At 43.2% G+C, this 18,713-nt stretch overlaps 1 protein-coding gene across 1 annotated transcript in view; it reads right to left on the bottom strand.

Annotated features, from left to right (window-relative positions):
* The window catches only part of hmcn2 (hemicentin 2), a 159,784-nt gene that overhangs the window by 63,252 nt on the left and 77,819 nt on the right, over positions 1 to 18,713 (bottom strand). The window contains exons 23-33 of the mRNA XM_061986104.1: positions 18,086 to 18,213; positions 17,679 to 17,930; positions 17,451 to 17,534; positions 7,300 to 7,491; positions 7,093 to 7,223; positions 6,826 to 6,970; positions 2,546 to 2,672; positions 2,312 to 2,469; positions 807 to 1,085; positions 605 to 741; positions 358 to 508 (exon numbers count right to left, since the gene is read on the bottom strand). Coding sequence (XP_061842088.1) covers positions 358 to 508; positions 605 to 741; positions 807 to 1,085; positions 2,312 to 2,469; positions 2,546 to 2,672; positions 6,826 to 6,970; positions 7,093 to 7,223; positions 7,300 to 7,491; positions 17,451 to 17,534; positions 17,679 to 17,930; positions 18,086 to 18,213 — 1,784 coding nt within the window. The remainder of the gene's footprint in view (positions 1 to 357; positions 509 to 604; positions 742 to 806; positions 1,086 to 2,311; positions 2,470 to 2,545; positions 2,673 to 6,825; positions 6,971 to 7,092; positions 7,224 to 7,299; positions 7,492 to 17,450; positions 17,535 to 17,678; positions 17,931 to 18,085; positions 18,214 to 18,713) is intronic.

Below are 18,713 nucleotides of genomic sequence, written 5' to 3'. Positions count from 1 at the left end.
CCTCATCCACAAATCTTTCATCCTCGCTCAAATTAATGGGGAAATTGTCGCTTTCTCGGTCCGAATCGCTCTCGCTGCTTGTGGCCATGATTGTAAACAATGGGCAGATGTGAGGAGCTCCACAACCTGTGACGTCACGCTACTCGTCTGCTACTTCCGGTACAGGCAAAGCTTTTTTATCAGCGACCAAAAGTTACGAACTTTATCGTCGATGTTCTCTACTAAATCCTTTCAGCAAAAATATGACAATATCACAAAATGAACAAGTATGACACATAGAATGGACCTGCTATCCCCGTCTAAATAAGAAAATCGCATTTCAGTAGGCCTTTAAAGTATGAATTTTCCTAGACACACCTTGTATAGCAACATGAAAGTATCTCTTGTCTTCTCCTGCAGAGTTGGTGACCACACAGGTGTACTGGCCTTCATGGGACAGCATAGCATTCTCTAAGTGCAGAAAGTATCCATGCTCCTGAATGCCAACATGGTTGTTTCCTGTCAAGAGCTGAAGGGTAAATAACGTTAGTTTCCAGAAGATGGTTACATGGTTTCAGTGCACAAATGGAGTGACAGCAGCAACTGTCATTTGTGTCGCACTAACCTGCCCATCTTTGAACCAGGCAACTTTGGGCTCAGGGAAACCTTTAGCAAGGCAGGAAAGAGTCAAGCTGCCATTGATTCGTACTTTCTCTTCTCGAGTGCCTACGGTTGTAGAGTCTCCCTCTATCTGTGGGGGCACTTGAGAGAAAAGAATCCCGTGTATTGAAACATTTGATTTGGTGTCATTACTTGTGCAATCTTACCCAGAACACTGAGAGAATAGTGCTTGACAGCAGTGCCGGCTGGATTGGAGGCACGGCATGTATAGAGGCCAGTGCTGTCTCCTTGTGCTGAGCCCACCCTTAAAGCCTGCCCGCCCTGTGTGTAGGTCAGCTGGGGGCTGGACACAATGGGCTGGTTGTCTTTCAACCAGGTGATACTGGGTGTGGGTGAACCATCGACGTCACAGGGCAGGACCGTAGGGAAACCCAGCACCACTGACACCTCTGAGGTTTCACTGGGACCCTTGATGATGGGGGGAGCTGCAGAGAAAGAACACCTTTCACGGAATGCAATATTCCAAATATTTGTACCAAAAACAACAGTGCTACCACAGCACAAATGGACTATAGTCATCAACATTTTTTAAACTGATGTTTTCATTAATACTGTTCATAACTTTTATGGACAGGATTTCTAGACGCAGTCAAGGCGTTGAGGGGATCTGGTTTGGTGGCTGAAGGATTAGGTCTCTGCTTTTTGCAGATGATGTGGTCCTGATGGCTTCATCTGGCCAGGATCTTCAGCTCTCACTGGATCGGTTCGCAGCCGAGTGTGAAGCGACTGGGGTGGGAATCAGCACCTCCAAGTCCGAGTCCATGGTTCTCGCCCGGAAAAGGGTGGAGTGCCATTTCCGGGTTGGGGAGGAGACCCAGCCCCAAATGGAGGAGTTCAAGTACCTAGGAGTCTTGTTCACGAGTGAGGGAAGAGTGGATCGTGAGATTGACAGGCGGATCGAAGCGGCGTCTTCAGTAATGCGGATGCTGTATTGATCCGTTGTGGTGAAGAAGGAGCTGAGCCGGAAGGCAAAGCTCTCAATTTACCGGTCGATCTACGTTCCCATCTTCACCTATGGTCATGAGCTTTGGGTTATGACCGAAAGGACAAGATCACGAGTACAAGCGGCCAAAATGATTTTCCTCCGCCGGGTGGTGGGGCTCTCCCTTAGAGATAGGGTGAGACGCTCTGCCATCCGGGGGGAGCTCAAAGTAAAGCCGCTGCTCCTCCACATCGAGAGGAGCCAGATGAGGTGGTTCAGGCATCTGGTCAGGATGCCACCCGAACGCCTCCCTAGGGAGGTGTTTAGGGCACGTCCAACCGGTAGGAGGCCACCGGGAAGACCCAGGACACGTTGAGAAGAATATGTCTCCCGGCTGGCCTGGGAACGCCTCGGGATCCCCCGGGAAGAGCTGGAAGAAGTGGCTGGGGAGAGGGAAGTCTGGGCTTCCCTGCTTAGGCTGCTGCCCCCGCGACCCGACCTCGGATAAGCGGAAGAAGATGGATGGATGGATGGTTTTCATTAATTTTTTTCAAGTGCTGTGTCCTGTCAACACAATTATGAATGCACCGGTTATCACAAACTAACCCAAAAAAATGTTTTCTCTTAATTGTTCCCGTTGTGGCTTGTGCAGCCCTTTGAAACACTTGTGATTTAGGGCTATATAAATAAACATTCAACATTCAATTACGAGTCTGAAAAAATGTCGACCTTGCACTGTGAATCTGAACTGGCGCACTTGAGTCCCTGCATTGTTGCTGGCCAGACACTGGTAAAGTCCTTGATCTCTCAGCCGGACTGTCTTCACTTTCAGTACCTGGCCGTCTTCCAGGAACTCCACATGTGGATCTCCATCCCGGGAAAGAACCCTGAGAAGCAGGAAGGACCAATTCAGTATATCAAATTGTTGGAGCTAGTGCGGAATAGGAACTGATTGATGCATACTCTCCGTCGCGGCTCCATTCCACTCTAGGTGCTGGACGCCCACTAACTCTGCAGTGAAATTCCACTTCCTGTCCCAGAATGGCAGTTAACTCTTGCAGCTTAGAAGTTCCTGAGATCACTGGTGGAGCTGCAACAATAGCAGAACAAACGACACTGTAGTGTTCACTCAACAGTGTCAACTAACTTTTTTTGGGGCCCACAATGCCAGAAAGCTAAGCAGGGCCGGCCCGTGGCATAGGCCGTATAGGCAAATGCTAAGGGCGCCGTCCATCAGGGGGCGCCACGCCAGTGCCACAAATGTTGGAGAAAAAAAAAAAAAGAAAGAAAGTTGGTACTATTATTTCTAAATACAAAAAATAATCCCACGTTAATTAAAATGCAAAGTAAAGCCTATTTAATAGAAATATTATTTGTTACAACATTACGCCCCCCCCCCCCCCCCCCCCCCCCCCCCTTACCGTAACATGACTCTTTTTGGACGTCACCACATCAAAAAATCAACACAAGATGTCAAAACGGCCAAAACTGTCAGGTGCCCAAGGAAGAAAAAAGAGAAAAGAAGAGGAGTAGAAACGAGAAAAGACAGAGGTAGCAGGTAGGTAACGTTAGCCTACATGAAATTATTTGTCTGTTACAGAATGTGATAGTAACCTGGCTTGTTAGCATTAAGCTAATGTTACATGATTCGGCAATTGCTAATCAATAAATAGCTAGTTCTGTTTTAACGTCGGGTTAATATTGTGGAGGGGGCTAAATTGTTATGGAAAATAATAATGTAACGTTAGGTAATTACTGTACTCCCACCTTACATTCCTCAGGTATTAGATCTTTTAAGCAGGTGTTTTTTGTTTACATTGTTATTGCCTTCTGGTTAGCTAATGTTTGCCCTGCAGGTAATAATCACTTGTCCACCCCTTTATATATTAGGTATAGTTGTAAGTAAAAAAAAAAAAAAAGGTCAAAGATAAAGCTATTCGGTTTCTTGTGGGGGGGGGGGGGGCGCCACCTAAAATCTTGCCTAGGGCGCCAGATTGGTTAGGGCCGGGCCTGAAGCTAAGGACCGGGAGTCCAGACTTCTCCCTTCAATATTAGTCTTATACAGAGTTACAGGGAGCGCTGCTGTTTTTAAGGACCTTCTGCAAAAAAGCTAGTCAAAGTTTATCTCTCTGACAGCGCTCTAGCGTTTTTAGGAAATCTGCTGCAAAAACGTGAGTCTCTTACAAGTCTCTCACGGGCCACCAGTTGAATAGCTCAAATGACGAAAAAGAGAGGACTTAAAATAGAACCTTGAGGAACACCACTAGAGTAACTAAAGAAATTGAACAAATGACTCCTGACTGCATCTGAAGTAAACACGTTTCAGCCACACCATAGTTACATAAAACACATTACGATAAAAAAAAGGAGAGGACTTAAAGTGGTGTCTTGAGAAACGTTTCAGTTATGTAAATAACAAGTATGGATGTCAGTGTTCTATGTTTGCTAGGAAGGTTAAAATGCCAATGAAAGGATATGCCAATGTCTTTACAGTGGTCCAAGTTCCTCTGTACAACAGGAGAACTCTATTGTTTTTAATAATGTGCTACAAAAATGTTTGTCTCCCAAGTTTTGAACTAAACTCTAGGATGCCATACTTGCCAACCTTGAGACCTCCGAATTCGGGAGATAGGGGGGGAAATGTTGAGGTGGGCAGGGTTGCGGGGGTGTACATTGTAGCGTCTCGGAAGAGTTAGTGTTGCAAGGGGTTCTGGGTATTTGTTCTGTTGTGTTTATGTTGTGTTACGGTGCGGATGTTCTCCCGAAATGTGTTTGTCATTCTTGTTTGATGTGGGTTCACAGTGTGGCGCATATTTGTAACAGTGTTAAAGTTGTTTATACGGCCACCCTCAGTGTGACCTGTATGGCTGTTGACCAAGTATGTTTGCATTCGCTTGCAACCGTGGATATTATGTTTCTGGGCCGGCACGCAAAGGCAGTGCCTTTAAGGCACGCCCCCAATATTGTTGTCTGGGTGGATATCGGGAAAAATTCAGGAGAATGGTTGCCCCGGGAGATTTTCGGGAGGGGCACTGAAATTCGGGAGTCTCCCGGGAAAATCGTGAGGGTTGGCAAGTATGCGGTATGGTGTCATTCCCATGCCGGATTTGGTCGCCCGGCCGCCAGTTCAATAGCCCTGGTTTACATTCTTGAACCCAATCACTGATCAAAAGTGCTGGAACCCAAAAAGTAGCAGCTGAACAAAACCTCATCAGTGCATAGAATGCCAGTTTTTAGTAAGGCTTGAACATGGATATTTTGGCCTCATATGACAACAGTACAAACAGCTGCGAAGCACTATTCGAAAACCAGCCAGGGAGATGTAAATTCAGTCCTTTTTAACTATTGCTCAGTTTTTCGAAGCTGACGCGGTATAGAGGTGCAATGTGCCATGCCAAAAGGCCATGGAGCTACATGATTACTTACAAAATATAATATATCTTACTAGGATTGGTTTGTAGTTGCACAACACTGCAAACAACAGTAGTACAAACCCCGTTTCCATATGAGTTGGGAATTTGTGTTAGATGTAAATATAAACGGAATACAATGATTTGCAAATCATTTTCAACCCATATTCAGTTGAATATGCTACAAAGACAACATATTTGATGTTCAAACTGTTAAACATTTTTTTTTTTTTTGCAAATAACCATTAACTTTAGAATTTGATGCCAGCAACACGTGACAAAGAAGTTGGGGAAGGTGGCAATAAATACTGATAAAGTTGAGGAATGCTCATCAAACACTTATTTGGAACATCCCACAGGTGAAGAGACAAATTGGGAACAGGTGGGTGCCATGATTGGGTATAAAAGCAGATTCCATGAAATGCTCAGTCATTCACAAACAAGGATGGGGCGAGGGTCACCACTTTGTCAACAAATGCATGAGCAAATTGTTGAACAGTTTAAGAAAAACCTTTCTCAACCAGCTATTGCAAGGAATTTAGGGATTTCACCAACTACGGTCCGCAATATCATCAAAGGGTTCAGAGAATCTGGAGAAATCACTGCACGTAAGCAGCTAAGCCCGTGACCTTCGATCCCTCAGGCTGTATTGCATCAACAAGCGACATCAGTGTGTAAAGGATATCACCACATGGGCTCAGGAACACTTCAGAAACCCACTGTCAGTAACTACAGTTGGTCGCTACATCTGTAAGTGCAAGTTAAAACTCTCCTATGCAAGGCGAAAACCGTTTATCAACAACACCCAGAAAGGCCGTCGGCTTCGCTGGGCCTGAGCTCATCTAAGATGGACTGATACAAAGTGGAAAAGTGTTCTGTGGTCTGACGACTCCACATTTCAAATTGATTTTGGAAACTGTGGACGTCGTGTCCTCCGGACCAAAGAGGAAAAGAACCATCCGGATTGTTATAGGCGCAAAGTTGAAAAGCCAGCATCTGTGATGGTATGGGGGTGTATTAGTGCCCAAGACATGGGTAACTTACACATCTGTGAAAGCGCCATTAATGCTGAAAGGTACATACGTTTTATGTTGCCATCCAAGCAACGTTACCATGGACGCCCCTGCTTATTTCAGCAAGACAATGCCAAGCCACGTGTTACATCAACGTGGCTTCATAGTAAAAGAGTGCGGGTACTAGACTGGCCTGCCTGTAGTCCAGACCTGTCTCCCATTGAAAATGTGTGGCGCATTATGAAGCCTAAAATACCACAACGGAGACCCCCGGACTGTTGAACAACTTAAGCTGTACATCAAGCAAGAATGGGAAAGAATTCCACCTGAGAAGCTTAAAAAATGTGTCTCCTCAGTTCCCAAACGTTTACTGAGTGTTGTTAAAAGGAAAGGCCATGTAACACAGTGGTGAACATGCCCTTTCCCAACTACTTTGGCACGTGTTGCAGCCATGAAATTCTAAGTTAATTATTATTTGCAAAAAAAAAAAATAAAGTTTATGAGTTTGAACATCAAATATCTTGTCTTTGTAGTGCATTTAATTGAATATGGGTTGAAAAGGATTTGCAAATCATTGTATTCCGTTTATATTTACATCTAACACAATTTCCCAACTCATATGGAAACGAGGTTTGTACATTCAATCGTTTTGATGCTGTTTAGGTCTGACTCGGCACTATTTACTGACAATGACAATAGAAATATGGATTATCATATTTGTAAACACAGTACTGTATCATTAGACCACTCAAGTGTACATACTGTAATGTCGCTGCCTATAAGTGTACCTAACAGTGGGGTTACTGCAACGTGACCTCACCTTGTACCACAATGTGATATTCCCGGTGTGCTTCTCCAGCTGAGTTTTGAGCTATGCAGGCAAAAACTCCAGCATGTTCTGGCTGGACTCTGTAAATTCTGAGCAGCCGATTCCCATTCTGGAGATACAAGCCAAGGCCGTTCACCTGGACAGACAGAAATCAGCATTGTGACTCTTGTAATTACAACAAAAACCACATGATGGCATTGTAGAGCCACTCAGGCTCGGTATGAAGTCTGCCCCAGTTTGTGCTGGTCACAAACTCACAGGTTGACCATCTTTAGTCCAAGTGATTGCCGGTGGGGGGATACCAAAGGCATCACAGCCTAGAGTGAGGGGCTGCTTTAAGGTCACAGTGAGGTTTAGTGCCTGGCCATCATCTTGGATTTCAGGAGGAACTGGAACAAATGAGAGGACCACCATCGTGTGTCATGCGTCTTTGTAGCAGCATTAAAAACTAGGACACGGTCTTACCCTTCACTTTCAGCCTGGTCTTCCTGTCCACAGAGCCAGCCTCATTTGTTGCCACACATTTGAAATCTCCGCTGTGGCTGGCAGACGCTCTGCTAATTACGAGAGCTCCATCCCTTGTTACAGAGAAGTCGGATTGTCCAGAATGTATCTCCAGACCATTCTTGAACCAACGCACCTTGGGGTGTGGAGATCCTACAAGGGCACAAATGTTAAAAATGATCCTCAGGAAGAAAAATGGAACATTGTCTTTGCTTCTCGAATCTCGACAGGCATTAGCAAAGGCGAAGAAAGCTGGACATTACAGTAAGGTTCATGTGAATTAGTGAAGTGAATTATATTTACATAGCGCTTTTCTCTAGTGATTCAAAACGCTTTACATAGTGAAACCCAATATCTAAATTATATTCAAACCAGTGTGGGTGGCACTGGGAGCAGGTGGGTAAAGTGTCTTGCCCAAGGACACAACGGCAGTGACTAGGATGGTGGAAGCGGGAATCGAACCTGCAACCCTCAAGTTGCTAGCACGGCCACTCTACCAACCGAGCTGTGCCGGCCCAATTCATAAGGATTTGGACAGTGATTAAGTTTTATAATTTGTTGGAAGTGACGGTTGTTAAAGGGTTTCACCAAAAATATGGCATTTAGAAAATAGGAATACAAGCAGTGTATGTAAAGCCTACCGTCTTCAAATAGCTGACGATTTGATGATTTAATTCAAAAGTCCGGTTCGAATATCGACCTCTCAATGAAATCGCCATACATGAAACTCTGTGGGAGGGAGGCTGAATTAAGTACCTGTGCAGCGGCACAGCAGGCGTATTGGTAGGATGGATCAATTACGTTTATCATTAGTAAAATGTTTTTGTGTGCACAGGGGCGCCGCTAGGGATTTTGGGCCCCATGAAAAGAATCTTTACAGGGCCCCCAACAGAGTGTCATTATTTTTTCTGTATTATAATTTCATCATCATTAGGGGCCTCTCTGGGCCCCCCTCCATCATGGGCCCCTAGTATCCGTCTCCTTTACCCTCCCTTTTCAGCGCCCCTGTGTGTGCAGACCAGTGTTGTCCCGATACCAATATTTTGATATTTTTCGGTACTTTTTGATATTTTTCTAAATAAAAAGGACTACAAAAAAATTGCTTTATTTTAACAAAAAATCTCACGGTACATTAAACATATGTTTCTTATTGCAAGTGTGTCCCTAAATAAAATAGTGAACATACAAGACAACTTGTCTTTTAGTAGTAAGTAAACAAACAAAGGCTCCTAATTTAGCTGCTGATATATGCAGTAACATATTGTGTCATTTATCATTGTATTATTTTGTCAAAATTATTAAAGACAAGTGGTAGAAAATGAATAATTAATCTACTTATTAATTTACTGTTAATATATCTGCTTACTTTCTCTTTTAACATGTTATATCTACATTTCTGTTAAAATGCAATAATCATTCATTCTTCTGTTGTTTGGATGCCTTACATTAATTTTGGATGATACCACAAATTTAGGCATCAATCCGATACCAAGTCGTTACAGGATCATACATTGGTCATATTCAAAGTCATCATGTGTCCAGGGACATATTTTCTGAGTTTATAAACATAATATACATTTTTTGTTTAAACGAAAGAAGATGTTGACGTAATCATAGTATATCGACTAGATACATTATTGTACTTGGTATCATTACAGTGAATGTTAGGTATGGATCCACCAATGGCATTTATTTACATTTTGACGCCGGTGAGCTCCGGTGTGTAGTGAAGCATGTTTAGCTATTCCTCGTCCTGCAGTGATAATGATACTTGTAAGAAACTTACTCTATTTGTCGCCATGGAGGTGAGGATTAGTGATTTAGAAGTAGCTAAAACACTGCCGACTGCGAATGGACGTCTTAAAGCACCTATTCCGGTGGGCGTTTCAGTGTTATAACTTCACCTTTATCGTTAGTTTTTAAGCCAAAATGCGTCCGTTCTCCCTTTTCTGTCTACACACTGTGTCTGCTTGTAAGTACTCCGTGGTTGTGCGCTGCCGAACGTGCTCGTCTGCTCGTAAACCAGCAATGACACGACGGGGAAGCGGGGGAATTGGTGGACCGGTACTTTTCAGAGGCGGTATAGCATCAAATATGATTCATTAGTATCGCGGTACTATACTACCGTACAACCCTAGTGCAGACACATACTGTAGTTTTAGAGAGTAGGAGATCAATCTTATCTGCTTACAATTACGGCTGTCACTAGAGAGCTATTGCTGCTTCTGGTGTCCCCCTGGTGTGACGTCACTTGTCTATAACAGATGGCTGTGTGTTTTGGCCTCCCACATGTCTCTCTCTAAAAACTATTTATACGCACACCAGAATCGTTTACTAATAGTCTTGGTAAGATGGTTCTACACGCAGTAATCTGACACAAAGCTCTCCATGCCACGGCGCGCCTCTGGCCTGTCAAATCCCACTGTAAGACACCAGTGGAACTTACTGGGAATTGGAAATGGCGCGGAAGCGGACGAACCGCCTAGCCCCGGAGGTAATTCATAGGTTCTAATGTTGTACTGGTACCAATATTTTACAAAAACATGGTAACACTTTAGTATGGGGAACATATTCACCGTTAATTAGTTGCTTATTAACATGCAAATTAGTAATATTGGCTCTTAACTAGTCATTATTAAATACTTATTTATGCCTTATTCGGCATGGCCTTATTATAACCCTAACCCTCTAACCCTGGCTCTAACCCTCTAACCCAGTGGTTCTTAACCTGGGTTCGATCGAACTCTCGGTGTTTGGTGAGTCGGCCTCAGGGGTTCGGCAGAGCCTCCGCCGCGGAGGTCAAGACACGCCCGACTCATCGTGTAAATAAAACTTCTCCCTGTCGGCGTATTATGGATACCCCCAAACAATGTTCCCATATGTGTGAGCAAACGCAAAAACTCCTTGAGCATTCAGTGCAGCACATGTGAGCGACGTCAGACCTGTAGCACACCTGTCCCAAACCTGACTAAATAACAAGTTCAATGTTTTATTATTGTAATCAAATGACATCAGTCATTTCCATGAGATTATTTTCTAATATAAGTGTTTTGGCCCACTTACAATGACTATAACATATTGTTTTTCATAAGCTGTGTACTAGTATTATATGTCTGGGTGGGGGGGTCCTACTTTGGAAATAATGTGTATCCCTTTCAGATATCGTATTTAGTTCCCACTAAAACATTCACATGTTGCACAATGAGATGTAAACATGGGATCATTTGTACATTCCTGTAACTTTCTGTTTGTAAAATATACCTTTATTAGTATTTCTTTAATATAATAACATCATTTTATGATTACGGTTCGGGTTCGGTGAATGCGCATATGAAACTGGTGGGGTTCGGTACCTCCAACAAGGTTAAGAACCACTGCTCTAACCCTAACCCTAACCAAATAACTCTAAATTAAGTCTATGTTACTTAGAATATGTTCCCCTAGTGTCCGAAAAACTCTAAATTAAGTCTTTGTTACTTAGAATATGTTCCCCATACAAAGTGTTACCAAAAACATATAACTTTGTCTTGAATTAAAAAAAAAAAAAAAACATTTTATTTTTCACTAAAGAAGGGTTCGGTGAATGCGCATATGAAACTGATGGGGTTCGGTACCTCCAACAAGGTTAAGAACCACTGCTCTAACCCTAACCCTAACCAAATAACTCTAAATTAAGTCTTTGTTACTTAGAATATGTTCCCCATACTAAAGTGTTACCAAAAACATATAACTTTGTCTTGAATTTGAAAAAAAACAAAATTGTATTTTTCACTAAAGAAGGGTTCGGTGAATGCGCATATGAAACTGGTGGGGTTCGGTACTTCCAACAAGGTTAAGAACCACTGCTCTAACCCTAACCCTAACCAAATAACTCTAAATTAAGTCTTTGTTACTTAGAATATGTTCCCCATACTAAAGTGTTACCAAAAACATATAACTTTGTCTTGAATTTGAAAAAAAATAACATTTTATTTTTCACTAAAGAAGGGTTCGGTGAATGCGCATATGAAACTGGTGGGGTTCGGTACCTCTAACAAGGTTAAGAACCACTGCTCTAACATAACAGTCTCTTTATTTAAAAAACAAACAAACGCCATAGATTCCACTGATAGTCGATTGTGACAAAAATCTAACGAATCAGATTCGACTATGAAAAACCTTAGTCAAAGACCGCCTACTCAGCACACATGTCCAAAAGCTTAAAAGTACACTGTCCGTGTTACAGACGTGGGGTACACCTTAAAAAGGTATTCTTTCAATGCCATCTTGAAATTTCAAGGACACAGTCATGCAAGAAAACAAAAGATCCAATGTGTAGAATTAGCGTTTGGTGAGAGATTTGGGCTACTGTTATCAAGATTTATTACCACGCGGAGGAGAGTTAAGTGATAAGGGTAGTTCAAAGAACACACACTCGGGAGCCTGGAGCAGATGTGTTCCACAGATTAGCGGGTGCAAAAAGAGTTCGAGGTGGTCACAGACTCCAAGGACAGTGGAAGTGACCCAAATGCAACAGTCGGTCTGTTTACAGAAGAGTTGCATATGTAGACAGCACCTTTCCTCCACCCAAAAAAATCCAATGTGACCCTATCATCTGTTGATTTTCTAGACACATGTTTACAGTTAGGTCTCTATGAAGAAAATTCATTATCTCATTGCTGGGAGGAAATGCAAACAGATGTTGGATCTAATTTAGTAGACTCTTGAATTGATGAACTGATTGATATCCACCATGTGTTTCTTACGTGATTATCTCTGCTGAATGCAATGCACTTTTTCCTGGTGCCCGCCGGCAGAAAACGCGCTTCCCCATACAGGAAGTTATCTGGAGAACAACCTGGGGATTCTTGCTTCCTGCGGCCGACGGCTTGTCTAAGGGTGTGTAAAAGCCGCACACGTTTCTATAGAGCATTGTTTTTCATCCATTATGCCATGGCACACTAGTGTGCCGTGAGATACAGTCTGGTGTGCCGTGGGAGATTATCTAATTTTACCTATTTTGTTTTTGCAAACCAGTAATTATAGTCTGCAAATGATGTGTTGTTGTTGAGTGTCGGTGCTGTCTAAAGCTCCGCAGAGTAACCGTGTAATACTCTTCCATATCAGTAGGTGGCAGCAGGTAGCTAATTGCTTTGTAGATTTTGGAATTGCGGGAGGCAGCGTGAAGGTAAAAAGGTGTCTGATGCTTAAACCAAAAATAGACAAAAGGTGAGTGTCCTTAAGGAAAGCTAGGGAAGCCTATGCAGAACAAAAGTAAAACTGAACTGGCAACAAAGGAAACAAAAACAGAATGCTGGACGACAGCAAAGACTTACCGTGGAGCAAAGACGGCGTCCACAATGTACATCTGAACATGACATGACAATCAACAAAGTCCCCACAAAGAAGGATTAAAAACAGCTGAAATATTCTTGATTGCTGAAACAAAGTAGATGTGGGAAATATTGCTCAAAGGAAGACATGAGTAGCTGGCCTTTACTCTTGCGGGAATCCTGTAGAAGGCCTGGGAGTATGCCTATCCAGTCTACATGTGCTTTGTGGATTTGGAGAAGGCGTATGACCGGGTCCTTCGGGAGATCTTGTGGGAGGTGCTGAGGGAGTACGGAGTGAGGGGAACCCTGCTGAGGGCCATCCAATCTCTGTACAACCAAAGCGAGAGTTGTGTCCGGGTGTTTGGATGTAAGTCGGATCCGTTTCCAGTGGGGGTTGGTCTCCGCCAGGGCTGCGCTCTGTCACCTATCCTGTTTGTGATTTTCATGGACAGGATTTCTAGGCAGAGTCGTGGCCATGGCGGAGAGGGTATACGTCTGGGGGGCTAAAAGTTACGTCACTGCTGTTTGCAGATGATGTGGTCCTGATGTCACCTTCGATTCGTGACCTTCAGCTCTCACTGGATCGGTTCGCAGCCGAGTGTTCAGCGGCTGGAATGAGGATCAGCATCTCCAAATCTGAGGCCATGGTTCTCAGCAGGAAACCGATGGATTGTACAGTCCAGGTAGAGGACGAGACTCTGTCCCAGGTGGAGGAGTTTAAGTATCTTGGGGTCTTGTTCACGAGTGAGGGAAAGATGGAGAAGGAAATCAGCTGGAGAATCGGAGCAGCTGGGGCAGTATTGCAGTCTCTCTGCCGCACTGTTGTGACCAAACGAGAGCTGAGCCAGAAGGCAAAGCTCTTGGTCTACCGAGCTATCTACATTCCTACTCTCACCTATGGTCATGAAGTGTGGGTCATGACCAAAAGAATAAGATCGCGGATACAAGCGACCGAAATGAGTTTCCTCAGAAGGGTGGCTGGCATCTCCCTTAGAGATAGGGTGAGAAGTTCAGTCACCCGAGAGAGACTCGTTGTAGAGCCGCTGCTCCTTCGCTTGGAAAGGAGCCAGCTTAGGTGGTTCGGGCATCTCGTGCGGATGCCTCACGAGCGTCTCCCTAGGGAGGTCCTCGTTGCACATCCCACTGGGAGGAGACCCCGCGGCAGGCCAAGGACCAGATGGGGGGATTACATCTCCTCTCTGGCCTGGGAACGCTTCGGGATTTCCCAGGAGGAAGTCGCTAATGTTGCTCTGGAGAGGGAAGTCCGGGGGTCTCTGCTGGAGCTGTTGTCCCCGCGACCCGATTTCGGATAAGCGGTTGAAGATGGACGGATGGATGGAAGACATGAAACTGCTACAGGAAAATACCAAAAAAAAAGAAAAAGCCACCAAAATAGGAGCGCAAGACAAGAACTAAAACACTACACACAGGAAGACAGCAAAAAAGTACAAATAAGTCAGGGTGTGATGTGACAGGTGGTGACAGTACACCTACTTTGAGACAAGAGCTATATTGATGCATGCTTGGTTATGGTTTAAAGTCATATCCAACAATTGCGACAATGACTTTTTACTGTCAACTGAATTTTGTTTTTTAATGTTTTCTGCTGGTGGTGTGCCTCTGGATTTTGTCAATGAAAAAAATGTGCCTTGGCTCAAAAAAGGTTGAAAAACACTGCTACAGAGCACTCAAGTACACCAGCTCGCTGACTTGATGCAGGGGACCTTGGTGGCTTCATCTTTTCTTCCTTTGCACCGTGGTGCACCTCAGACATTGCTGGCCTTTATCTGCTCGAAGCAGCCTGTAATTAGGATTCCTCTCCCAGCACGTCCAGACGCAGACTTTTTTTAAAGCAGATGTGGCTGACGGAGACAGCAGGCGGGCGGATGTTCCAGCTGTTGCTTCACATTAGACACAGCGCTCACCTTCACCAATTGAGCAGGTTACCATGGCAAAGAGCTACATAAAACACTACAGGTACTTTCAGCATGGACTGTCACAGAGTAAGCACCCTCTGACAGAAACTACATGCACCACCTTTGTGACAGGAAATGGCAAACTCACTGCGTCCCATCTTAGGGCTCACTCATCCAAACAGAAACAATAAATTGAGTGTTTCTAGGTGTTAGAATTAAAGGAAATAGTGACCTGTGTATAGAAAGACTTTTGACATACAAACCCCGTTTCCATATGAGTTGGGAAATTGTGTTAGATGTAAATATAAACGGAATACAATGATTTGCAAATCATTTTCAACCCATATTCTGTTGAACATGCTACAAAGACAACATATTTGATGTTCAAACTGATAAACTATTTTTTTTTTTTGCAAAGAATTATTAACTTTAGAATTTGATGCCAGCAACACGTGACAAAGAAGTTGGGAAAGGTGGCAATAAATACTGATAAAGTTGAGGAATGCTCATCAAACACTTATTTGGAACATCCCACAGGTGTGTGGGCTAATTGGGAACAGGTGGGTGCCATGATTGGGTATAAAAACAGCTTCCCAAAAAATGCTCAGTCTTTCACAAGAAAGGATGGGGCGATGTATACCCCTTTGTCCACAACTGCGTGAGCAAATAGTCAAACAGTTTAAGAACAACATTTCTCAAAGTGCAATTGCAAGAAATTTAGGGATTTCACCATCTACGGTCCATAATAAATGATAAATGGGTTGTACTTGTATAGCGCTTTTCTACCTTCAAGGTACTCAAAGCGCTTTGACACTACTTCCACATTTACCCATTCACACACACATTCACACACTGATGGAGGGAGCTGCCATGCAAGGCGCTAACCAGCACCCATCAGGAGCAAGGGTGAAGTGTCTTGCTCAGGACACAACGGACATGACGAGGTTGGTACTAGGTGGGGATTGAACCAGGGACCCTCGTGTCGCGCACGGCCACTCTTCCACTGCGCCACGCAGGTTCAGGTTCAGAGAATCTGGAGAAATCACTACACGTAAGTAGCATGGCCGGAAACCAACATTGAATGACCGTGACCTTCGATCCCTCAGACGGATCAAAAACCGGCATCAATCTCTAAAGGATATCACCACATGGGCTCAGGAACACTTCAGAAAACCACTGTCACTAAATACAGTTCGTCGCTACATCTGTAAGTGCAAGTTAAAGCTCTACTATGCAAAGCGAAAGCCATTTATCAACAACATCCAGAAACGCCGCCGGCTTCTCTGGGCCCGAGATCATCTAAGATGGACTCATGCAAAGTGGAAAAGTGTTTTGTGGTCTGACGAATCCACATTTCAAAATTGTTTTTGGAAATATTCGACATCGTGTCATCCGGACCAAACGAGGAAGCGGACCATCTAGACTGTTATCAATGCAAAGTTCAAAAGCCAGCATCTGTGATGGTATGGGGGTGCATTAGTGCCCAAGGCATGGGTAACTTACACATCTGTGAAGGCACCATTAATGCTGAAAGGTGCATACAGGTTTTAGAACAACATATGCTGCCATCTAAGCGCCGTCTTTTTCATGGACGCCCCTGCTTATTTCAGCAAGACAATGTCAAGCCATATTCAGCACGTGTTACAACAGCGTGGCTTCGTAAAAAAAGAGTGCGGGTACTTTCCTGGCCCGCCTGCAGTCCAGACCTGTCTCCCATCGAAAATGTGTGGCGCATTATGAAGCACAACATACGACAGCGGAGACCTCGGACTGTTGAACGACTGACGCTCTACATAAAACAAGAATGGGAAAGAATTCCACTTTCAAAGCTTCAACGATTAGTTTCCTCAGTTCCCAATCGTTTATTGAGTATTGTTAAAAGAAAAGATGATGTAACACAGTGGTGAACATGCCCTTTCCCCACCTATTTTGGCACGTGTTGCAGCCATGAAATTCTAAGTTAATTATAATCATACTTGCCAACCCTCCCGAATTTTCCGGGAGACTCCCGAAATTCAGCGCCTTTCCCAAAAACCTCACGGGACAAATATTCTCCCGAAAATCTCCCGATTTTCAGCCGGAGCTGGAGGCCACGCCCCTTCCAGCTCCATGCGGACCTGAGTGAGGACAGCCTTTTTTCCCGACGGGAGGACAACAGGGTGACAAGAACTAAATCATCCAGACTAGAGATAAATTGCATTGTTATGTTTATCTTACCTAAAAATAAATATATCTATTAATAAAAATAAAAATAAAAAACTAAATACATTTTTACTATATTTTGCATCAAACATCAAAATTAATTGTATTTTTGTTTGTATTTTTTCTGACTCCTTATTACATCCAGCCATAGAATTATACATTAAAATAAACATATTTGAAATAATTAATTTTAAATGATCATAATAATTAATTTAAAATGCCCATATTTAATTATTAAAATAATTGCTTGTTTATCAACAACTTTAGCATTTTTTATTTATGCAAGTTTGAAGTATCAATTATCTAAACACAGTTTTGTTTGCATATTTTCAGGATGTAGAATGGTGAATTCTAGCTGTCAATATACTCCTCCCCTCTTAACCACGCCCCGACCCCAACCACGCCCCCGCCCCACCCCCACCTCCCGAAATCAGAGGTCTCAAGGTTGGCAAGTATGATTATAATTTGCAAAAAAAAATCAAGTTTATGAGTTTGAACATCAAATATCTTGTCTTTATAGTGCATTCAATTGAGTATGGGTTGAAAAGGATTTGCAAATCTTTGTATTCCGTTTATATTTACATCTAACACAATTTCCCAACTCATATGGAAACGGGGTTTGTAAAAAAAAACATTTCTTTCATTACCTCATCATTTGATTTATGTGAGAATCTTTCTGTACCTTCAGCAGGACAGGAGATGATGACTTTGCTGTTAGCTATTTTCTCCATGAATGCATCGCCTGGTTCTGCAAAGGACGGGGCCTCTGTGAGGACAAAACAAAATGGGTAAACGCAAAGTCAAACGTATATGAGAAGGTGCTGCAAGAGTCACAAGGGTATCAAACTTGGTTTTGTTTGTCTTGTTTACTCTTTTTAGGTTGAAAAGTATAAAAGGTAAAGACATTCACCGAGAATTTCCAATGTAATCTGCAGGGTCTCCTCCCCAGCGCTGTTCCTGGCCACACACAGGTACGTTCCCTTGTCAGCTAGGCCAACTTTCTGTATCTTGAGGGGTGAGGTGTTCCTGACCCCAACAGGAAGACCATTGTGAAACCAATTGACCTCTGGGCTCGGCTCTCCTTGGACCACACATGGTAACGTGACAGTCTGGCCAACCAGGGCTTTTAGTAGTGGGGGTGCGGGTTGAATCCTGGGCTTGTCTGAAGACAAAAGAAGAATTTAAATACATACCCCACCATTCCCCATTTATACTAAATATCAAAAGTGATGTACGACCATGAGTTCCATCTGCATGACGCGCTTTAAATACAGAGTTTAGCGCTTGTGACTTTCTAATGAAGACCCACAAAGTTACCTTGGATCTGCAAATTGTAGCTTAGGGACACATTGCCGGCTGGGTTCTCTGCTGTGCAGGTGTACAGCTTACTATCAATCAGGCGCACATCAACAATCTTCAGGGAGCCTGAAGGCAAAACAGTGAACCTGCGGAGTGGTTAGGGGCAAAGGGCCAAAAGAGATGAAAAAAAACACAACAGTGCATGAGTCAGCAAAGATCTACAGCCTCTGTGGACGGGAGGTGCTTCCTTTTTGCAGGGAAAAGTACCCTCGAGTGTCTTTTTTCCCCTATAAACATATACGACTAAAAGGGAAAAAAGTGTTTGTCTGGCATGGATAATATTAGGGTGACGATATAAAAGTTATTGTTAATACTAGCAGTCAGTCTATTCATATTTTTAGTCTGTTTAATAAACAAAGACAATTAAGGTTCCAACATTTAATCAATTTTTGAAAAAAAAAACATTAAGAGACTTAGACTTAGACTTCCTTTTTGTTGTCATTCAAATTTGAACTTTACAGCACAGATAAGAACGGAATTTCGTTACATAAGCTCATGGTAGTGCAGGATAAAAAAGCAATAAGGTGCATATATAAATAATAAATATATATAAATAATATATAAATATATATATAGAATAAATAAA

This window comes from Nerophis lumbriciformis, linkage group LG12, assembly GCF_033978685.3.
Source record: "Nerophis lumbriciformis linkage group LG12, RoL_Nlum_v2.1, whole genome shotgun sequence".
Taxonomy (NCBI): domain Eukaryota; kingdom Metazoa; phylum Chordata; class Actinopteri; order Syngnathiformes; family Syngnathidae; genus Nerophis; species Nerophis lumbriciformis.
The sequence above is the reverse complement of the archived record's forward strand: the minus strand, read 5'-3'. Positions and strand labels throughout refer to the sequence as shown.